Source organism: Fundulus heteroclitus, chromosome 4 (assembly GCF_011125445.2).
Source record: "Fundulus heteroclitus isolate FHET01 chromosome 4, MU-UCD_Fhet_4.1, whole genome shotgun sequence".
In the NCBI taxonomy this organism is placed as follows: Eukaryota; Metazoa; Chordata; class Actinopteri; order Cyprinodontiformes; family Fundulidae; genus Fundulus; species Fundulus heteroclitus.
The window spans coordinates 3,261,527-3,277,403 of record NC_046364.1 but is presented as its reverse complement, the minus strand read 5'-3'; the positions used below and the strand labels follow the sequence as shown (position 1 = coordinate 3,277,403).

Sequence of the window (15,877 nt, the reverse complement as noted above, 5' to 3'; positions counted from 1 at the left end):
GTGTTCCTTTTGCCTCGAAGGTCGGAACTAACGAGTCGGAAATTACGTCATCTTCGCCTTTACTGTTCCAGTTTCCCTCTGTCGGACAATGGAAAAAACACGGAGGCTCGTAATGTTTTTAAAACAGTAACAAAGACAATAACGCTGTTTTAGATGGCATATTGTGCAAATAAACAGAGCTGAAACATCCCGTCTGATGAACACTGAAAGGCAGCATCTGTATGACTGACTAAATGCTCCATGAATAATAGAGAGCTGCTACAGTCAGAGTAAGAGGTTTTACTCATCGTTGCAGTGAGTAGTGGCCATCATGAATGTCGGGTACCATCCTGTTGCACCGACTTTCCAACTCGTAATACTGACTTAATTTCATGGCTGTTCCTGTTAAATTGTCAAGCTGAGTTTAGCTACCTGACTCATATCACCTGTTCTGAAACCAAAAGAGCTGAATGAGGTAGAACTGTTCAGTGTAGCTGCTTCAACTCAGGTTAGATCCGCCACTTTTTCTGAAACACAGCCCTGAGCTAAGAAAGCCATAAATATTGAAGTTATCCCATTTTCTCTTGCTAATGCATCGATTATGGCAGAGACTCAACAAAATACCCAGGTGAACAAAAGCGCCCAGCACATCACACCCACGCACACGCCCAGAAGATTAAAGAAGCAACCGCTGTAAACAGAGGATAACTCGTTTTACACATTGGGCAATTCTAAGGGCATGAATGGGAAAGGAAATAAATAATATTTTGTTTTTAAACTTGCACAATTCTACTTTAGGCAACTGGGTTTTAGCAGTTGAATTTTACAGTAGACATTTTGTATTATATGTGGAGAAAGTCTTGACAAGTGTGTACAATTTTGAGAGTCACTTAAAAAGAACTGAAGATACTATTGTATTCTATTCTGTTACCCTGGCGAAAAACTACACTTTCTGAGTGCAACCACTGACGACATTGTATAAATAAGGAACCGTTCAGTACATTTTACTTCAGCGTTTTGAACATGAGTGCAAGCTCTGTGTTTCGGTTCCTCTTTTCATACCTTCTGAACACAGACATTTCCATAAGCAAATGTAATAATAATGGATAAAAGAAACGTGTGGCTTACTGCCAGTGCTGATAAGCAGTTTTACGGAAACATCTTCAGCAAAAACAATGAATAGCAAGCACTCTCTGCAAGACAGTACAGGAAGTCTTTAAACACAAAGATGGCCAAGATAGAAAGAGACATCATGCTGTGAAGAGAACATTCAATGTTTTTCAGGGGTGTCTCGATACAAGTTTTTGTTTCCAGACCCAGTACAAGTAGGAGTACTTCAGTTTAGATACTCGCCGATTTCAAGTACAGACACTAAGTACTTAATAAATTGGTACTTTTAAATCACAAATAACTTAATCATTGACCACTGAAAACGATTAACCATCAAGGCTTAACTTGGTTAAAATTTGGTTAGAGCTTCAACTATCTTCTCTCCTTCTTTTTCTCTTGGAGGGTCATCAAACAACCTCTTGGTGTACAGCACCACTACCTGGTAAAGAGTGGTAGCCAGCCTTTGAGTTGTAGCGTAGCTCAGGAGGAAAAGTCGCATCGGTTCAAAGTATCGGGTTGCTTACGAGTACGAGTATGAGTACTTGACGCTGGTAACGGTCCCGATACTGACGCGATGATGAGATCTTAATTTCTTTGTGAATATTTAAGATTAGCACACACCTAGCACAACAGCTAGGCAACATCAGTGCTATTACAGTAATTTAGATGATATAGCGGCATTAGCCATGCTTAAAGTATTGTGACACCCAAGCCAGGAATGATTAGTTTCCAGGTACTGATTGTTGTGGGCCGGCCAAGTCAAAGTATGGAAGCATAAAACTGACACAAGATCAAAAATTGTTATGGAGCTGTATCTCGCTACAACAAGAGCAAGGTCGATTTCTCGTAAAGAAAGCTTTTTCGTTATACCGAGATGTAGTTTTATTGCTTGACATCCCGTTTCATGGACATTTGCCTTCTTTGATGGAATAATGTGTGATGGCAAATGGAGATTTGGGCCACTTTTATGCCTGTTTACTAAGAAGAAATCAAGAGGAGAGGCGTTTCGAAACAGAGAAATGACAAAGTAAGTAATCGAATGGGGATCTGACACGAACGGATCTGTGTACAATCGAGCCTGGAAAATTAGTTTGATCACAGCGAAAAAACACCATCCCGAGGAAAAGGAGACGATTGATGTCTTCTGTCAGCCACCTGCTATCATCACAACGGAAAAGTCAAGTGAGCTTTTTGCTGGCCTAACTGTATCAGTAGGTTGCTAAATAATAATGTAATAGTAGAGGCTGAATTATCATATGACATTTATTTATTTATTTATTTAAATTTCATTATCATATAGGATTTAGGGAACCACCTGCTGAACCTGATGTCAAGAGGGAAGCGACCATGGCGTTGTCCTCGGTGGTGGAAACAGGAATAGACGGGACTTTGTGGACAGTTGTTCAGCCTTCTGAACCTCCAGGGAGACAATTGATTAAAGATTAAATTATCCTGAAAACAAAGGGCTTGTGACCCCCCCCACCCCCCCCAAACAGCAAACGGAGCTGTTCTTCACAAGAGTGCTGAAAAGTGGAGGTGCAATGCTTGTTGTCAGCACTTTGCCCACTGATGTACCGAAGGCAAATCCAGAGTCTGTGCAGTAGCCTATTATGACAACCCAAAAATACGATGTAGACATCGTTGATCAGATGGCAAGAACAGGGGTGCTGCTACACGGGAGTAAATGCCCATGTTGTCTTCCAGAAGTGCAACGACACCAAGATCCTGCAACGGACATTTGCAGAAACTGGGAGAGGAGCTTCCAGCTGAGTTTGGAGAGACAGCCGTCAAAGCAGGTGGAACCAGGGGATCATCGAAGCCATCAGGACTCAAGCCAGCAGCAAGCCCAAAGCTTGATTTTTTGGTCTAACTTATTGATTACAATACAAAGAAAATTTTAATAAACTTATTTTTTTTTACAGCAACCAAAAGTATTTTTTTTAAAAATGTGACGCTTCCTCACGGTTACCTGTACCAGGCTGATGATTGGTAAAAGTAAAAGGTTAATACATATTTATTCATTTGTTTGATTAATTAAAAATACTCTCTTTTGGTCTAAATTTGTTTCATAAAGCGGTGTTTGGCTAATTAAAATTAGTAAGCTATAAACTTACAAGGTTAAAAAAATTGAGGTTTATATGCAGCAGTCAAAATGAAAGCTTTGCGTAGGGCCTGTTAAGTTTAAAAACGGATTTTAAAGAATCCGGGAAAAGTTCTCATTATAACTAGAAAACTTAGTTTTTACAATAAATTATCTTGTTATAACAAAAACTTTCTCATTCTTACGAGATAACTATCTTGAAAAAAAAATATTCAGCTATAATAATTTTATATCATATGTAATTTCTACGCCTGCTTAAGAAAGAAATGAAAATGTAAAGCCGAAAAAACTGAAAGAAATATACCCAAAGGTAAATTCATAAACCAGGATGTCAGAACAGCAGAAAGGGCGTCTTGACCTGAGGGAAATTAACATGTCGGGGAATTACAGGGCTGATCAAACAGCGATGTTAACTGAACAAACTCTCTGTATGTCAGGGCGGTTCCAGACAGGGAGCAACAGGAGCCAGGTAGCATAACTGATATGTCTCCAATTGGACCAATTATTTACTTTTATAGTTTTACTTTAACAATAATTTTAAAAATAAACTTTCAGCGTGAACACTATGTGGTGCATTGTGACGACTTTAGGAATTACACCATGATAAAACATTTCCCCTTAAAGATCCGACAGGCAGGTTTCTCTCTCCCATCCGGACTCACTTTGAAGCAGCTTTATTTAAGCGCACAGTGCTGAGCAGCTTCTGAACAATGTCAGAAAATAAGAGAAATATAAAAACACTCTGCCAAGGACAGAAAACACAGGTAACTCCTGACATAATCAAACTCCACAAAACACAGCGCATTTACCTAAAGCCTTTTATTTTCTTATTTACTGTAACTAAATCTAAAATTATTCCTTTAGTTTAAACATTTAGTATGTAATAAATGTAGACAGTTCGTTATTTGTTTCTTGTTTTGTCAAAATAATTAAAAAGTTTCGTTTTTTTTTTTTTTGTTTTTTTTTTTTGCACTTCTCTAACGTTATTTAAAACAGCGTATCAAATGTCAATGACTTACCCCAGGCTGACGAAAAAAGCCGCAGCGAGCAACACATGGGTCTTGCTGAAGTTCCGCTGCATTTTCAAGCCGTTATGAGACGAACCGCACCGGCCGTGAAGAAGAAGACGGCGCGCCGGAATGGGAGACAGGGCTGTGCTGGGAGCCGCGCAGAGGATGGAAAAGACAAGCGGCAGCTTCTGTAGGGCGGGACAGAAAGCCTTGCTTCTTATTTCAACCATGTTTGTGTTAGAGCTACAAAATATAGCATCTAGAGAATCATTAAGAGGAATAAAACAGCACCTAGGTTATATTTTAAGGTTGTTTTATTTTGCTTCAGGAAGTATACAGAACCAACTGTGACATTTTTTTTTTTTTTTTTTACTTTTGCTGTCTAAATGCCAAAGAAATAGTTTTACTTCCACAAGTGGAGCATTACTGCTTTCGCTATAGCTCTCCCCTTGATATTATTTTGGGATTATTTCAAGTTCAATAGACAGAAAGGAAAGGTAAAAGAAAAAGGAGGGAAGAGAAAAAGATGAGACAGTGCAGAAGCCCCCTGGGTCATCAGCAATGAGCCTGCAGGATCCACCAGCAGCCAGCTCCGCCACAGCAGATCCAGCCATGGGCCCACAGACCCCAAGCCTGCCTCTGTCTGCTCAGACGTTGTGTTGTTGCATGTTGTTCTAAAGTGCATTTAAAACTGGGTTGGCTAAAAGAGGGGTGTCTGGCTCCTCCGGAACGTTTTACTTTTACTTGAGTCATATTCTTACTCAAGTATCGCTATACTCTTACTTGAGTAAAATCTCCGGTTACGCTACCGACTGTGTAACTACTGAGTGAGTAACTTCATACATAAAGAACACTTGTTTTAACCAAAAATGTGAGACTTCTTATATGCACATATGTTTCATTATTTTGTTATTTTCTATCTGCTGAGCTCATTGGGACATCTAGAGGTGAAATGAACGTTCAGTAAACAGTAGATATTGTTATTGGAAGTACTTTGCACTGTTCTAACCTACTGTATGTACATTAACTGCTGTAAGTATAGCTTTCAAGTTTATTTTCAAAAAATATTTAGAAAAGTGTTCCATTTGTTTTTAAAATAAAAGAATTTGCACACAACCTTGTATTTTTGTCTGTCCGATTACATTTATTCTGGGTTTTTGTGGCACTAGTGGCTTGTTTTTTTACAGTAGGCTGAAAGGAAAAGGGGTTTTTAGAGACTGGGGGAAGACATGCAGCGAAGGACCTCAGGTCGGAATCGAACCCAGGTCAGCCGCGTCGAGGACTAACGCCTCCATACATGGGTCATGCTCACTACCCCTGTGCCCTGCTGCCCTCTGGAACGAGGCTTCGCAGCATCCACTGCAGGTCAGCCAGGTTCTACAACAGCTTTTTCCCCGCTACCATCAGACTGATGAACTGTTGAACTGTAAACTGGACTCTGCACCACACATGCACAGAACTGAACTTTATTACCATTTCACAGCATTATTTTGCACTGCCAACGTCGCTGAACGTGATTTAAATGTAAAAGTACACAACTGAATGTTTACTGCATTTTTGCACCATTATTATATTGCACTGCCACTTTTCAAATTAATGCCTTTTTGGACCATTATCCTTTCACTACAACTGTGGCTGAACATTCTTCTCCACACTTTTTTTTTTTAAAAAAAACTGCTTTTCTCCTACACTGTTACATTCTTATCACTGCTGCACTTTGTATTGTAATGTTATTTTATTTCAATTGCAGTCTCATTACACTGTCGTAAGCTGTATGCAACACAATTTTGTTTGTCTAAATCTAAGTCTAAATCATCAGAGCACACTTCAGTAGCCTTCTTAGAGTACCACAGGTTGGGCCAATTGTCTTTACTATCTATCTATCTATCTATCTATCTATCTATCTATCTATCTATCTATCTATCTATCTATCTATCTATCTATCTATCTATCTATCTATATATATATATATATATATATATATATATATATATATATATTATATATATATATATATATATATATATATATATATTAAATATGGACTCATCACACCATATATACCTTCTTCCAAGCACATTGAATGGCCTGGTTACTGAAAATACTATACAAATACAGTTGCCTTGCCTTCCATTGCTCCAGAGTACAACCTTTATTCTCCCTAGCAAATTGAAGCCTTTTTTTTCCTGGTTTGAGGTTTTCTTAAGGTTTTCTTAAGGTTACACAGCTGTTCAGTCCCAATCCATTGAGTTCCCTTCACATTGTGCATGTGGAAATGCTCTTACTTTCACTATTAAACATTGTCCAGAGTTCCACTGTTGTTTTTCTTCGATTTGATTTCACCAAACCTTTAAGTGACCGCCGATCACGATCATTCAGGATTTTTTTCCAGCCACATTTTTTACTCGAAAGATGAAGGGTCCCCACAATACTTTCAGTTTTTAGTAATGCGTTGGATAACTTTTAACCCAATGTTGGTAGTTTCTGCAATCTCCTTAGATGTTTTCTCTGTTTGATGCATGCCAATGATGTGACCATTCTGGGACAGAGTGACATCTTTTCCACGACCACCGGATGTGTCATTGGACATGGTTGTTTAAGAAAGGAGAAGCGACTCATTGCACCAGTTGGGGTTAAATAACTTGTTGCCAGCTGAAACATAATCGCCCATGCAGTAATTATCCAATGGGAGGCTCATACCTATTTGCTTATTCAGATCCAGATAGCGACTTTTTTTTTGGCCAGCAGCGTATGAAGCCCTTAATAATCAGGCTCCATCATATATCAGAGCTCTGATTACCCCGTATGTTCCTAAGAGAGCACTTCGCTCTCAGACTGCAGGTCTGCTGGTGGTTCCTAGAGTCTCTAAAAGTAGAATGGGAGGCAGATCCTTTAGCTATCAGGCTCCTCTCCTGTGGAACCAACTTCAATTGGCATTGTCTGTTGTTATTTCAGCTTTTAACTTCTTGTTCTCTGTCATTTTTCTCTTCATAGAAGGTACACCTGGTCTGGTCATCATCCAGACCAGAGGAGACAGATCACCCACTATTAGCATATAACAGAAAAGTACTCCTGGCTCAATGTGAGCTTCTGAGCTTTCTGTGTCTCTGCTCTGTCTTCTCTAAGCCCCAATGGGTGGAGGCAGATGAGCGTTCACACTGAGCCTGGTTCTGGTTCTGCTGGAGGTTCTCCTCCCTGTTAAAGGGGCGTTTTCCTCTCCACTGTCGCTGTGTTGTGAATTGGTGCTATATAAATAAAATTGAATTGATGCAACCCTACCAATAGGCGAAATTGGTAGAGATTTGGCAGAGTATTTAATTTTAAGAGCAACATTCAGTTTTTTGTTTATTTATTTATAAGTTCTTCTGCACGCTCTAGTGTGGAAGAAAAAAACATACGCATGTTAAATGTCTGTTGTTTTTTGTGTGTACTGTAAGCTGGAATATGTCTTGAAACAAATTTCACCGGAGTAACATGCAGTGACAATAAAAAATCTTGAATAGTTGATTTTTGGTAGTAAAAAGTCTCAGTTGCATACTGTCCATTTAAACATGAAACCTTATTACCAATTTGAAAAGTAAACTCAAATATACAGCATCTTTTAATTATTTATCAATGAATTAGAATCTAGGTTCCAATGAAGCTACTTTGTCAGATGAAAAATACCTTGTCAGCAGGTATCTACCATACCTTTAGTCAAACCCACATTTGCGATCGCACGAAACTCACCCTAACTGACGGATGTAACATTCAAAGTCAAAACAAACCATATCAGGAAACTGTCATAGTTGTCATTTATTTGTGGTGCTTTTAAAAGTACTGACACCTGTTGGAGGCTGGATAAACATACAAAACCAGACAATAACTACTGAACTATGAAAAAACAAAATTCCTTCCTTGTGTGCGCAGCCCACACTTTAGAACCATGAGAAAGATATTTGACAGGCTTGTCAGAGAAGCATTTGCACGCACACCCATGTTCCTGCCAGTATAAATTATTTTTGTACTGAAATATGTGATTGAATCTGGTTTGTTGTTAAGCTGTTCCTATCTAGTAATGATTCATCAAGTTCAAACTGAGTGCAGACAGTGTTCACTACCTATGATGTAGGAATGCAAGTGAAGAGTGGTAACCTGACTCTCGCTAGATGGATTTTGTTCCGCACATCCATCTGGAATCGTTATCATTGGGAGGGATTTCAATATTATATGAAATTGACGAGCCAATTAGGATCGGCGAGAGGAATTTTTGTAGCGGCTGTTTGGATTCAGACAACAATGGCGGCTCACAGCAAAGAGGCAAGTGGTAACATTGATGCTGGTATTTCATTAGTGTTCATGCTGTGCATAATAAAGCCTTTTATTCACAGATTTTCCATGGACAGATGACATTAGTTATTTACTGACATCACGCTGTATCCAAGAGGGCTGCTGCTCTGTTTTTGTTTTCACTGTGTCGCTCTCGCCAGTGCCACGGGTTGGTTTCAATGTGTGTGGGTGACGTAGCACATCAGTAAAGATGACGGACAAGTGGTTTCCCCCAATCATATGCAAGGAATTTTGTTAAGGCCCCTCCTTCTGGAATACATTTCCAATGGAGCGATGGAGCTCCACACATCAGATGGATGTGTGGAGCTCTGCAGAACAAAATCCATCTGGCTAGAGTCAGGTTCGGTGCCAGGTGTCGGAATTTGAAATGAAGTTTCATGTTGTGTGGAGTGTTTGAAATCAGCGGAGCCAAAAGATCCCCAATAAACACTGCCAAATCAGCTTGGCGTTGACTTCCAGTATCTAATATCCAACCTATTAAAATGATTTCAGAAGTCTTTAGTTTTGCACCTTAAAGTCTTTATTGTCATTCCCGCCATGGCTGAGGCAAAACTTCCTCATAAAACCCTACATTTGAACTCTGTAAGACACATTTTGGAGCAAGTCAGACAGATTTGTCTCCCCTCCCATCTCCACCTTTGCCACACCTCCCACACCTGTGCAGACAGACAGAATCTGGGCTTTATTTCTTAGTTCTGGCTGATCTGTGATCCATATTTTTATCGCAGCTGATTATTTTATCCATAAAATATATTCAAGACATTCTTTCATATACAATGATACAAACATTATTTGTATTTTTTTGTATTATTTATGTTTTTATTTATAAAAATTTATTTACGTTTTTATTCTTTACCATTTCTGAAAAGGAGGGTTCGTCGGATAGTCAAATCTCGGATTCAGGAAGAGCAGTGTGGTTTTCGTCCTGGCCGTGGAACACTGGACCAGCTCTATACCCTCAGCAGGATCCTGGAGGGGGCATGGGAGTTTGCCCAACCAGTCTACATGTGCTTTGTGGACATGGGGAAGGCATTCGACCGTGTCCCCCGGGGGTTCCTGTGGGGTGTACTCTGGGCGTATGGAGTACTGGGCCCTTTAATAAGGGCTGTCAGGTCTCTGTACGACCGGTGTCAGAGTCTGGTCCACATTGCCGGCAGTAAGTCGGACTCGTTTCTGGTGAGAGTTGGACTCCGCCAAGGTTGCCCTTTGTCACCGATTCTGTTCATAACTTTTATGGACAGAGTTTCTAGGCGCAGCCAAGGCGTTGAGGGGATCCGTTTTGGTGGCCTTAGGATTGCATCTCTGCTCTTTGCGGATGACGTCGTCCTATTGGCTTCATCAGGGCGTGATCTACAGCTCTCACTCAAACAAGCTTTAAAAGTGTTGGACCAAAAGCCCATATGATGGCACTCCTGCAGAATTCAAGAAAAGCACAATTTATTAAGTTTTGAGAATTAAAAAAAAAATTATTTCTTAAAATTCACTTTTGAATGTATTAATAACTTTGCTCCTGAAATTGGATACAGCATGATACAAACATATATAATCAGAGGTGTCACTACTAGAGACGCTGCCAGGAGTGACTGCATACCAGTGTTGTACAATTATACACTGTTATACACTGTTATTTATTGTTTATTAAATAACCCTCTGTCTGTTAAGTATTGTCTGGTGAAAATCAGCTCTTAAGCTGATATCAAGACAATGGTTGAAAGGGATGAATTCGAGCACTAGAGATCTTTTAACAGCAAACCCTGCACACACATAGAATAAAGGAGTGACAACTTCTTTTCAAGTTAAAGAATTTAATAACAGAAATAAAATGAACATCCAGAGAACATCACTATGTAATGCTTTTTAGCTGAATTAACAGAACATTTAAATCAGTAAATCCTCTCTACTAGGCTATTGAAACTTAACTAAACTACTAAGCAAAATCAAGATAAAAAGAAGCTAAGCTAAGGAACTTAGCTTAGCTTAGCTTAGCTTAAAATAAACAAAACACAAACAAAAGTGGTTGATCATAATCAGAATAATCCAGTGAATCCTTGTTCACTGCAGATCTGATTCCAAAAAGCATTGAACAGAGTAAAAAAAAACATTTGGCATGTGTTTCAATCCATTCACAATGCAAATCCTGAGTTAAACAAAACATTATTTGATGAAATAATATTTTGTTTAAGTTAAAAAATCAAAGCTCAACTTAATGAATGTGGAATTGGGGTAAATTAGCTTGGCTAATTCAGAACATTTGCCATGTGTTTCAAACCCTTCACAATGCAAAGCACAGGTTAACCAGAACATTATTTTGAGTAAATAGTATGCTAAAGACTGATTTGCCCAGTAAAATCATTTAACCCTTATGAACGGCTGACCTTATTATTGCGATTTTCCCTTCTGGCGCTAGGGGTCGCTGTAGCGATCAGTCGCTAAATTGGTTAAAGTTATCAAAATTGCCTTTAAACCAACATTATGCAGGAATAAGGCTCATAGCACCATCGAAGGATGGCCAAGCAGAACGGTTAAGCTTTATGCTTTAAAAAAGCTCCTTTTGAATTACCGGAACAGGATGTTAACAGGAGCTGATAGAATTTTGGCTAGCGGGCATTCAGCGCTAACAAATAAAAGCTTTAGCTCTATTTTTAGTCATAATGAGTGGGCTGGATAATGTAAACATTAATGTCCCATCAGTGTATGAAACCCTTGTGGAGACTTTGTTATAACCATAAAAACACACTCGACAATGACATGGTACCGAATGCTAGCAATGAGCTACCTCTGTTAGCCCTTTGTTCAAAGACCCATGTTTCCAAATGATTTACAAAACATTTCCCAATAAACCTTTTAACTTCTTCCTCAACTCTCTGCCCAAACCTGTGAGTCCATGTGAGTCGGTCAGGCTTTGGCCATTCCAGGAAGGAGCACTGAAAGCAGGGAAGTTATTGGCTGTCCTTGGCGGGCTAGCGTTTAGCTCTGCAGCTCCATGTGGTCGGGGTCGGAGGCCTGGTCTCTGCCACGTTCTCCGACCTGGATGCAGTCCGATTTTAGCAGATTCTCCTCATATTCGAAAGCAGGCCCAAATTTGTCGGCTTTTCAGCTCCAGCTGGGGTTCAATTCCCTGTAAAGGCTGAGGAGAAATACAACAAAGCTGTTTTTGGCATTCCTTCTGCATCTGATTATGAGGTTAAGACAGCAGACTTAACTCTGATTTGCCCGGAAATGTTCCCCGGATGGCGAGAGTTTTCCCCCAGGTGCTGGGTCGGTCAGGCCCGGCCAGGGCCTCATTGTTCAGGCCTTCTCCTTTTTCTCAGCAGTAAGGAAGGTCCAGGGAGGTGAGTTCCACAGAACAGCTGTTCTGGGGAGCATGTGGCTTTTGGGTCTTCAGTCACATGGCTGCTGAGGAAGGAGACCCCCCCCCCCCTCCTCCTTGGGAGCCCCAGGAGAGAAGTCGCAGAAGAGAGTGTCTGGTCAGAAGAGCTCTGACTTTTATCTGTGGGGAGTGGTCCACAGCCGGCATCCTATTGAGAGAGAGATGGGCCTTCCCCACTGGCTCTCTCTCCTCTGTGGCTGTATGAGTCTCATGTCTAAAATGCATTCTGGATTCCTTCCCCATCGGACATGTTAAAATTAACACAATTTAGCCATGGTGTGATGGCACTAGACCAGCCAAAATGTAGAACCACATTTGCACAGAGCTCATTCATAGTATAAGGGTGTCAGATCTGAAACACCATACCTGCACAATTAAAAACACTCACTGTTAGAAAAATGAAAATGTAATAATTTTATTTTCATTAAGTTACAGGCATTTGGTCTGTTTTAAGAGTTGGCTTGCAGGAATGTTCTGCTGTTTTAACTTCAAACAGGGTGAATTGTTCTGCTTGATAAGGAAATATCTTGCCATATCCAGCTATGCGGTTGCAGGTAAATGATCACCACCCGCAATAAACCTGCACCCCTCTTTGTGTGCCTACCCCCATGTTGTAAACTCCTGACCTCCTGATCCTTCATTGAAGTCCGATAATAAAGGCAGAAGACAGAGATGTCCCAGCAGAGTTGAGATCAGACCTTCAAGGGAGTATCATTCTCCGTCCGGTTCCATTCTCCACTTCTGCAGAAAAGTAACTTGTGTTCTGTGTTGATTTCTTTCTAGGACAATAAGGGATTATTATTATAACCTTATCACTCACAGACCTAAAACGTTTCAACAACAAAGTAAAACAATGGCTCAAATTTGTTTCCGTCCCTATCAAATAAACTTATTGATAATAAATCCAGCAAAGAAAGAGTATAGGGGAACCAGTTTTGGAACCAGTATTTCTACTGAAAGAAAAAGCCCACTAGAAATAAATATTAAAGCAGCAAACTCTAGCAATACATTGATTGCCTTTGTGAAGCCCTGTTTGTATTGCTAACAGTCTCACACCCTCACTTCTTGTAGCAAAATTAAAAGTCAGACACATAAGAAACAGTTAGACTTCTTGACATCTAAAGGCCTATGTTTTGGCTGTCTGATTCCGGGTCATCTCAGTAAATCCTGTAAATGAAGAATTGAAAATAAAGAATGTTCATGTATTTAAATCCTTTATTGGTCCATTTAAACTTGACTTTTTCTTTTAGCTGTGATGGGCATTCACCTGATAGCATCATTGCTACCGATTTACTTTCGTTACTCGTATACCCCAAAATATTGCCGTACTCTTTAAGGCTTTCTAGTAGAGCAGGTACTGACCGGAGTGGTTCTGTTAAGATCACTAATAGATCATCAGCAAACAATGATATTTTATGTTCCACCCCTCCCTCATCTCTTATTCCCTGGATTTGTTTATTCTGTTTTATTGCTCCCCCCATCGGTTCAATACTAACTGTCAATAATAAAGGACTTAGACAGTCCCCCTGTCTAACTCCTCTCTTTAGATCAAAAAATTCTGAGCAGTGTCCATTAATTCAAATTCGTGATTTTGGATTTTTATAAATTATTTTTACCCATTCCACAAATTGTTGTGAAAATCCAAATCTTAGTAGTGTCTGGTACAGAAAACTCAATTTTACCCTGTCAAAAGCCTTTTGGGCATCCAAACTAATCAAGAGGGAGGGTTGTGGTTTAAAATTTTAGTATGGTATTACATTTAGTGTTCTTCTAATGTTGTTTGCTCCCTGCCTGCCCGGAATAAATCCTGTTTGGTCTGGATTGATCAATTTAGTTATATGTTTTTGCATTCTTTCTGCCATTGTACTTGTTAGTATTTTTAAGTCGTTGCATAATAAACTCACGGGTCTGTAGCCTTCACACATAGTTGGGTCTTTGTCCTCTTTATAAATTACAGATATGATGGCTTCAGACCATGTTTTAGGTGGGTCCCCCACCGTTAGTGCATAGTTAAATATCTTGCATAATACTGGTGTTAATTCTTCTCTAAATGTTTTATAAAACTCCCCGGGCAGTCCGTCTGTCCCTGGGGATTTGTTGTTTTTGAGGTTTTTAATAACGTTCAGAATTTCCCCTTTGTGCAATTTTTAACTACACTCTAGGATCCTAATGAAAAGCCCTCTGCATGCCTGCATTGAATACTGCTTGCACTGAACACTGCAGTTAAACATGGTGGCATTTCTGCTGCTGACATCGACAAACACCTCTTGAAATAATCCTGCCATTGCTGTTGGGACAGTAGATTGTTATCAATCTTGGAACTGGCACAAAGGAGAGCCAAACTCCCTACATTTGCTGAACTTCTACTGTTAAGAAATGAGGAAGACAGGCCCATCATTTAAGCCAAGAATTGGGTGGCATTACACTCTCAACGTGCCTGCTCTTGTGGATCTTCTGTTCAAGACCGTGATGTAAAAAATCTAAAGCAGCAAATGCAAAAAATACAAAAACAAATGTCAGCACTTCTGAACAAGCTATCACAGAAGCTGTTCCTCACCAGAAACAATGACGAACACAAAATGGCACTAAATTAAACTCTTCAAGGCCGAGAGCTGGGTTGTGTTACAAATGTGGAAAAGATGGTCATATAGCACCAGCCTGCGGCAACCAAGCGAATCCTAGTTTAGTACAGAAGATGTGGGACCAGAAAATCAAACAAAATACACAGTCAAACTGATTACAGTTTCTGACACACAAAGGTTGCCACATTTTAAAGTCCCAAACACAGATCACAACAGCCCCATGTAGTTTTACCAAGTGGATTATTGCAATCAAATGCACCTGTCAAGTCACTATTAAGGGGATAACAGATGATTTCTTTCTGGATACTGGGTCACAAATAACTCCCATCCCACAATCCTTCCATTCTAACCATTTGTCAGATCTTCAAATCGTGCCAATTAATGAACTTCTGGAAGTTGAGGGAGCCAATGGCCAAGTGCTATACCTATCAGGGTTACATTAGCTTTGACGTTACATTTCCTTCTACCTTTTTGTGGTTTCAAATAGAGGTGGCCACACTGGCTCTAGTTTTACCAGATTTTAAGGTTGATCAGCCATTTGTCCTAATTGGCACAAATACCTTGGACTTGGCATATGATCAATGTCAAATCAACCTGTACAAAGTGGTTACTGTGTTGTTTGTAGATGTTGGCACATAGACACAAAGTGGCTTCAGAAAATCATTATGCCACTGTCAGACTCCACATAAGTAGTACTCGAATCTTTTATCAAGGTCGTCAAGACTAGTTAAAGTGCTATACAAGTATAAGCCATTTACCATTTACCATTTTATGCAAGCCAAACAGTTGTTATGGAAGGGACAGTATTTTCATGCTCTCTGCAGATGGAGGATACGGTTTTGGTTGAATATGCAATGACCTCTCCATTGATGGGTGGGCAAACTGTTCAATCTTGTCTGGTGGATCTGTCAAATCAGCTACCCTGTGTTTTGCCATTTCCAGTATGCAACCAGTCCGATCATGATATACCCCTTCCGGCTCGAACGACAGTAGCTCAAATAAGTGCTATTTATTCAGTGTCCAAGAAAAGGCAAAGCACTCAAAAATCTGCTACTTCAAACCTGTCAAAACCTCTGTTTTATTACATCTTTGGAGACTCAACTCTTACAAAAGAATTAAAAAACAGACTGATAGAAAAGTTAAACAAGGTACCAGAAGTTTTTGCTTAAAATAAGCTAGAACAGTCAAAGCTAAACAGAAATAAACTGTCAGATACAACTTCATTCAATCAGACACCAAGACCAATAGGGAAGGGCTACTACTCACCTATGGGAATTTCTTTAAAAAAAAAAAAATCAACATTCCTATACCTCCTGGAGACTATGCTAAGGTCTTTGGAGCCATACCATCGGTGTAAATACTCCCGACTGCCTCGCCCGTGTAGGATCCTCCTGTT

General features: G+C 39.8%; 1 protein-coding gene across 1 annotated transcript in view; it reads right to left on the bottom strand.

Annotated features, from left to right (window-relative positions):
* LOC105918866 (globoside alpha-1,3-N-acetylgalactosaminyltransferase 1) overlaps window positions 1-4,392 on the bottom strand; it is a 30,029-nt gene extending 25,637 nt beyond the window's left edge. Inside the window, exon 1 of the mRNA XM_036135865.1 lies at window positions 4,210-4,392. Within this exon, the coding sequence (XP_035991758.1) occupies window positions 4,210-4,271 (62 nt within the window). The 5' untranslated portion in view covers window positions 4,272-4,392. The remainder of the gene's footprint in view (window positions 1-4,209) is intronic.
* Window positions 4,393-15,877: the final 11,485 nt, after the last annotated feature.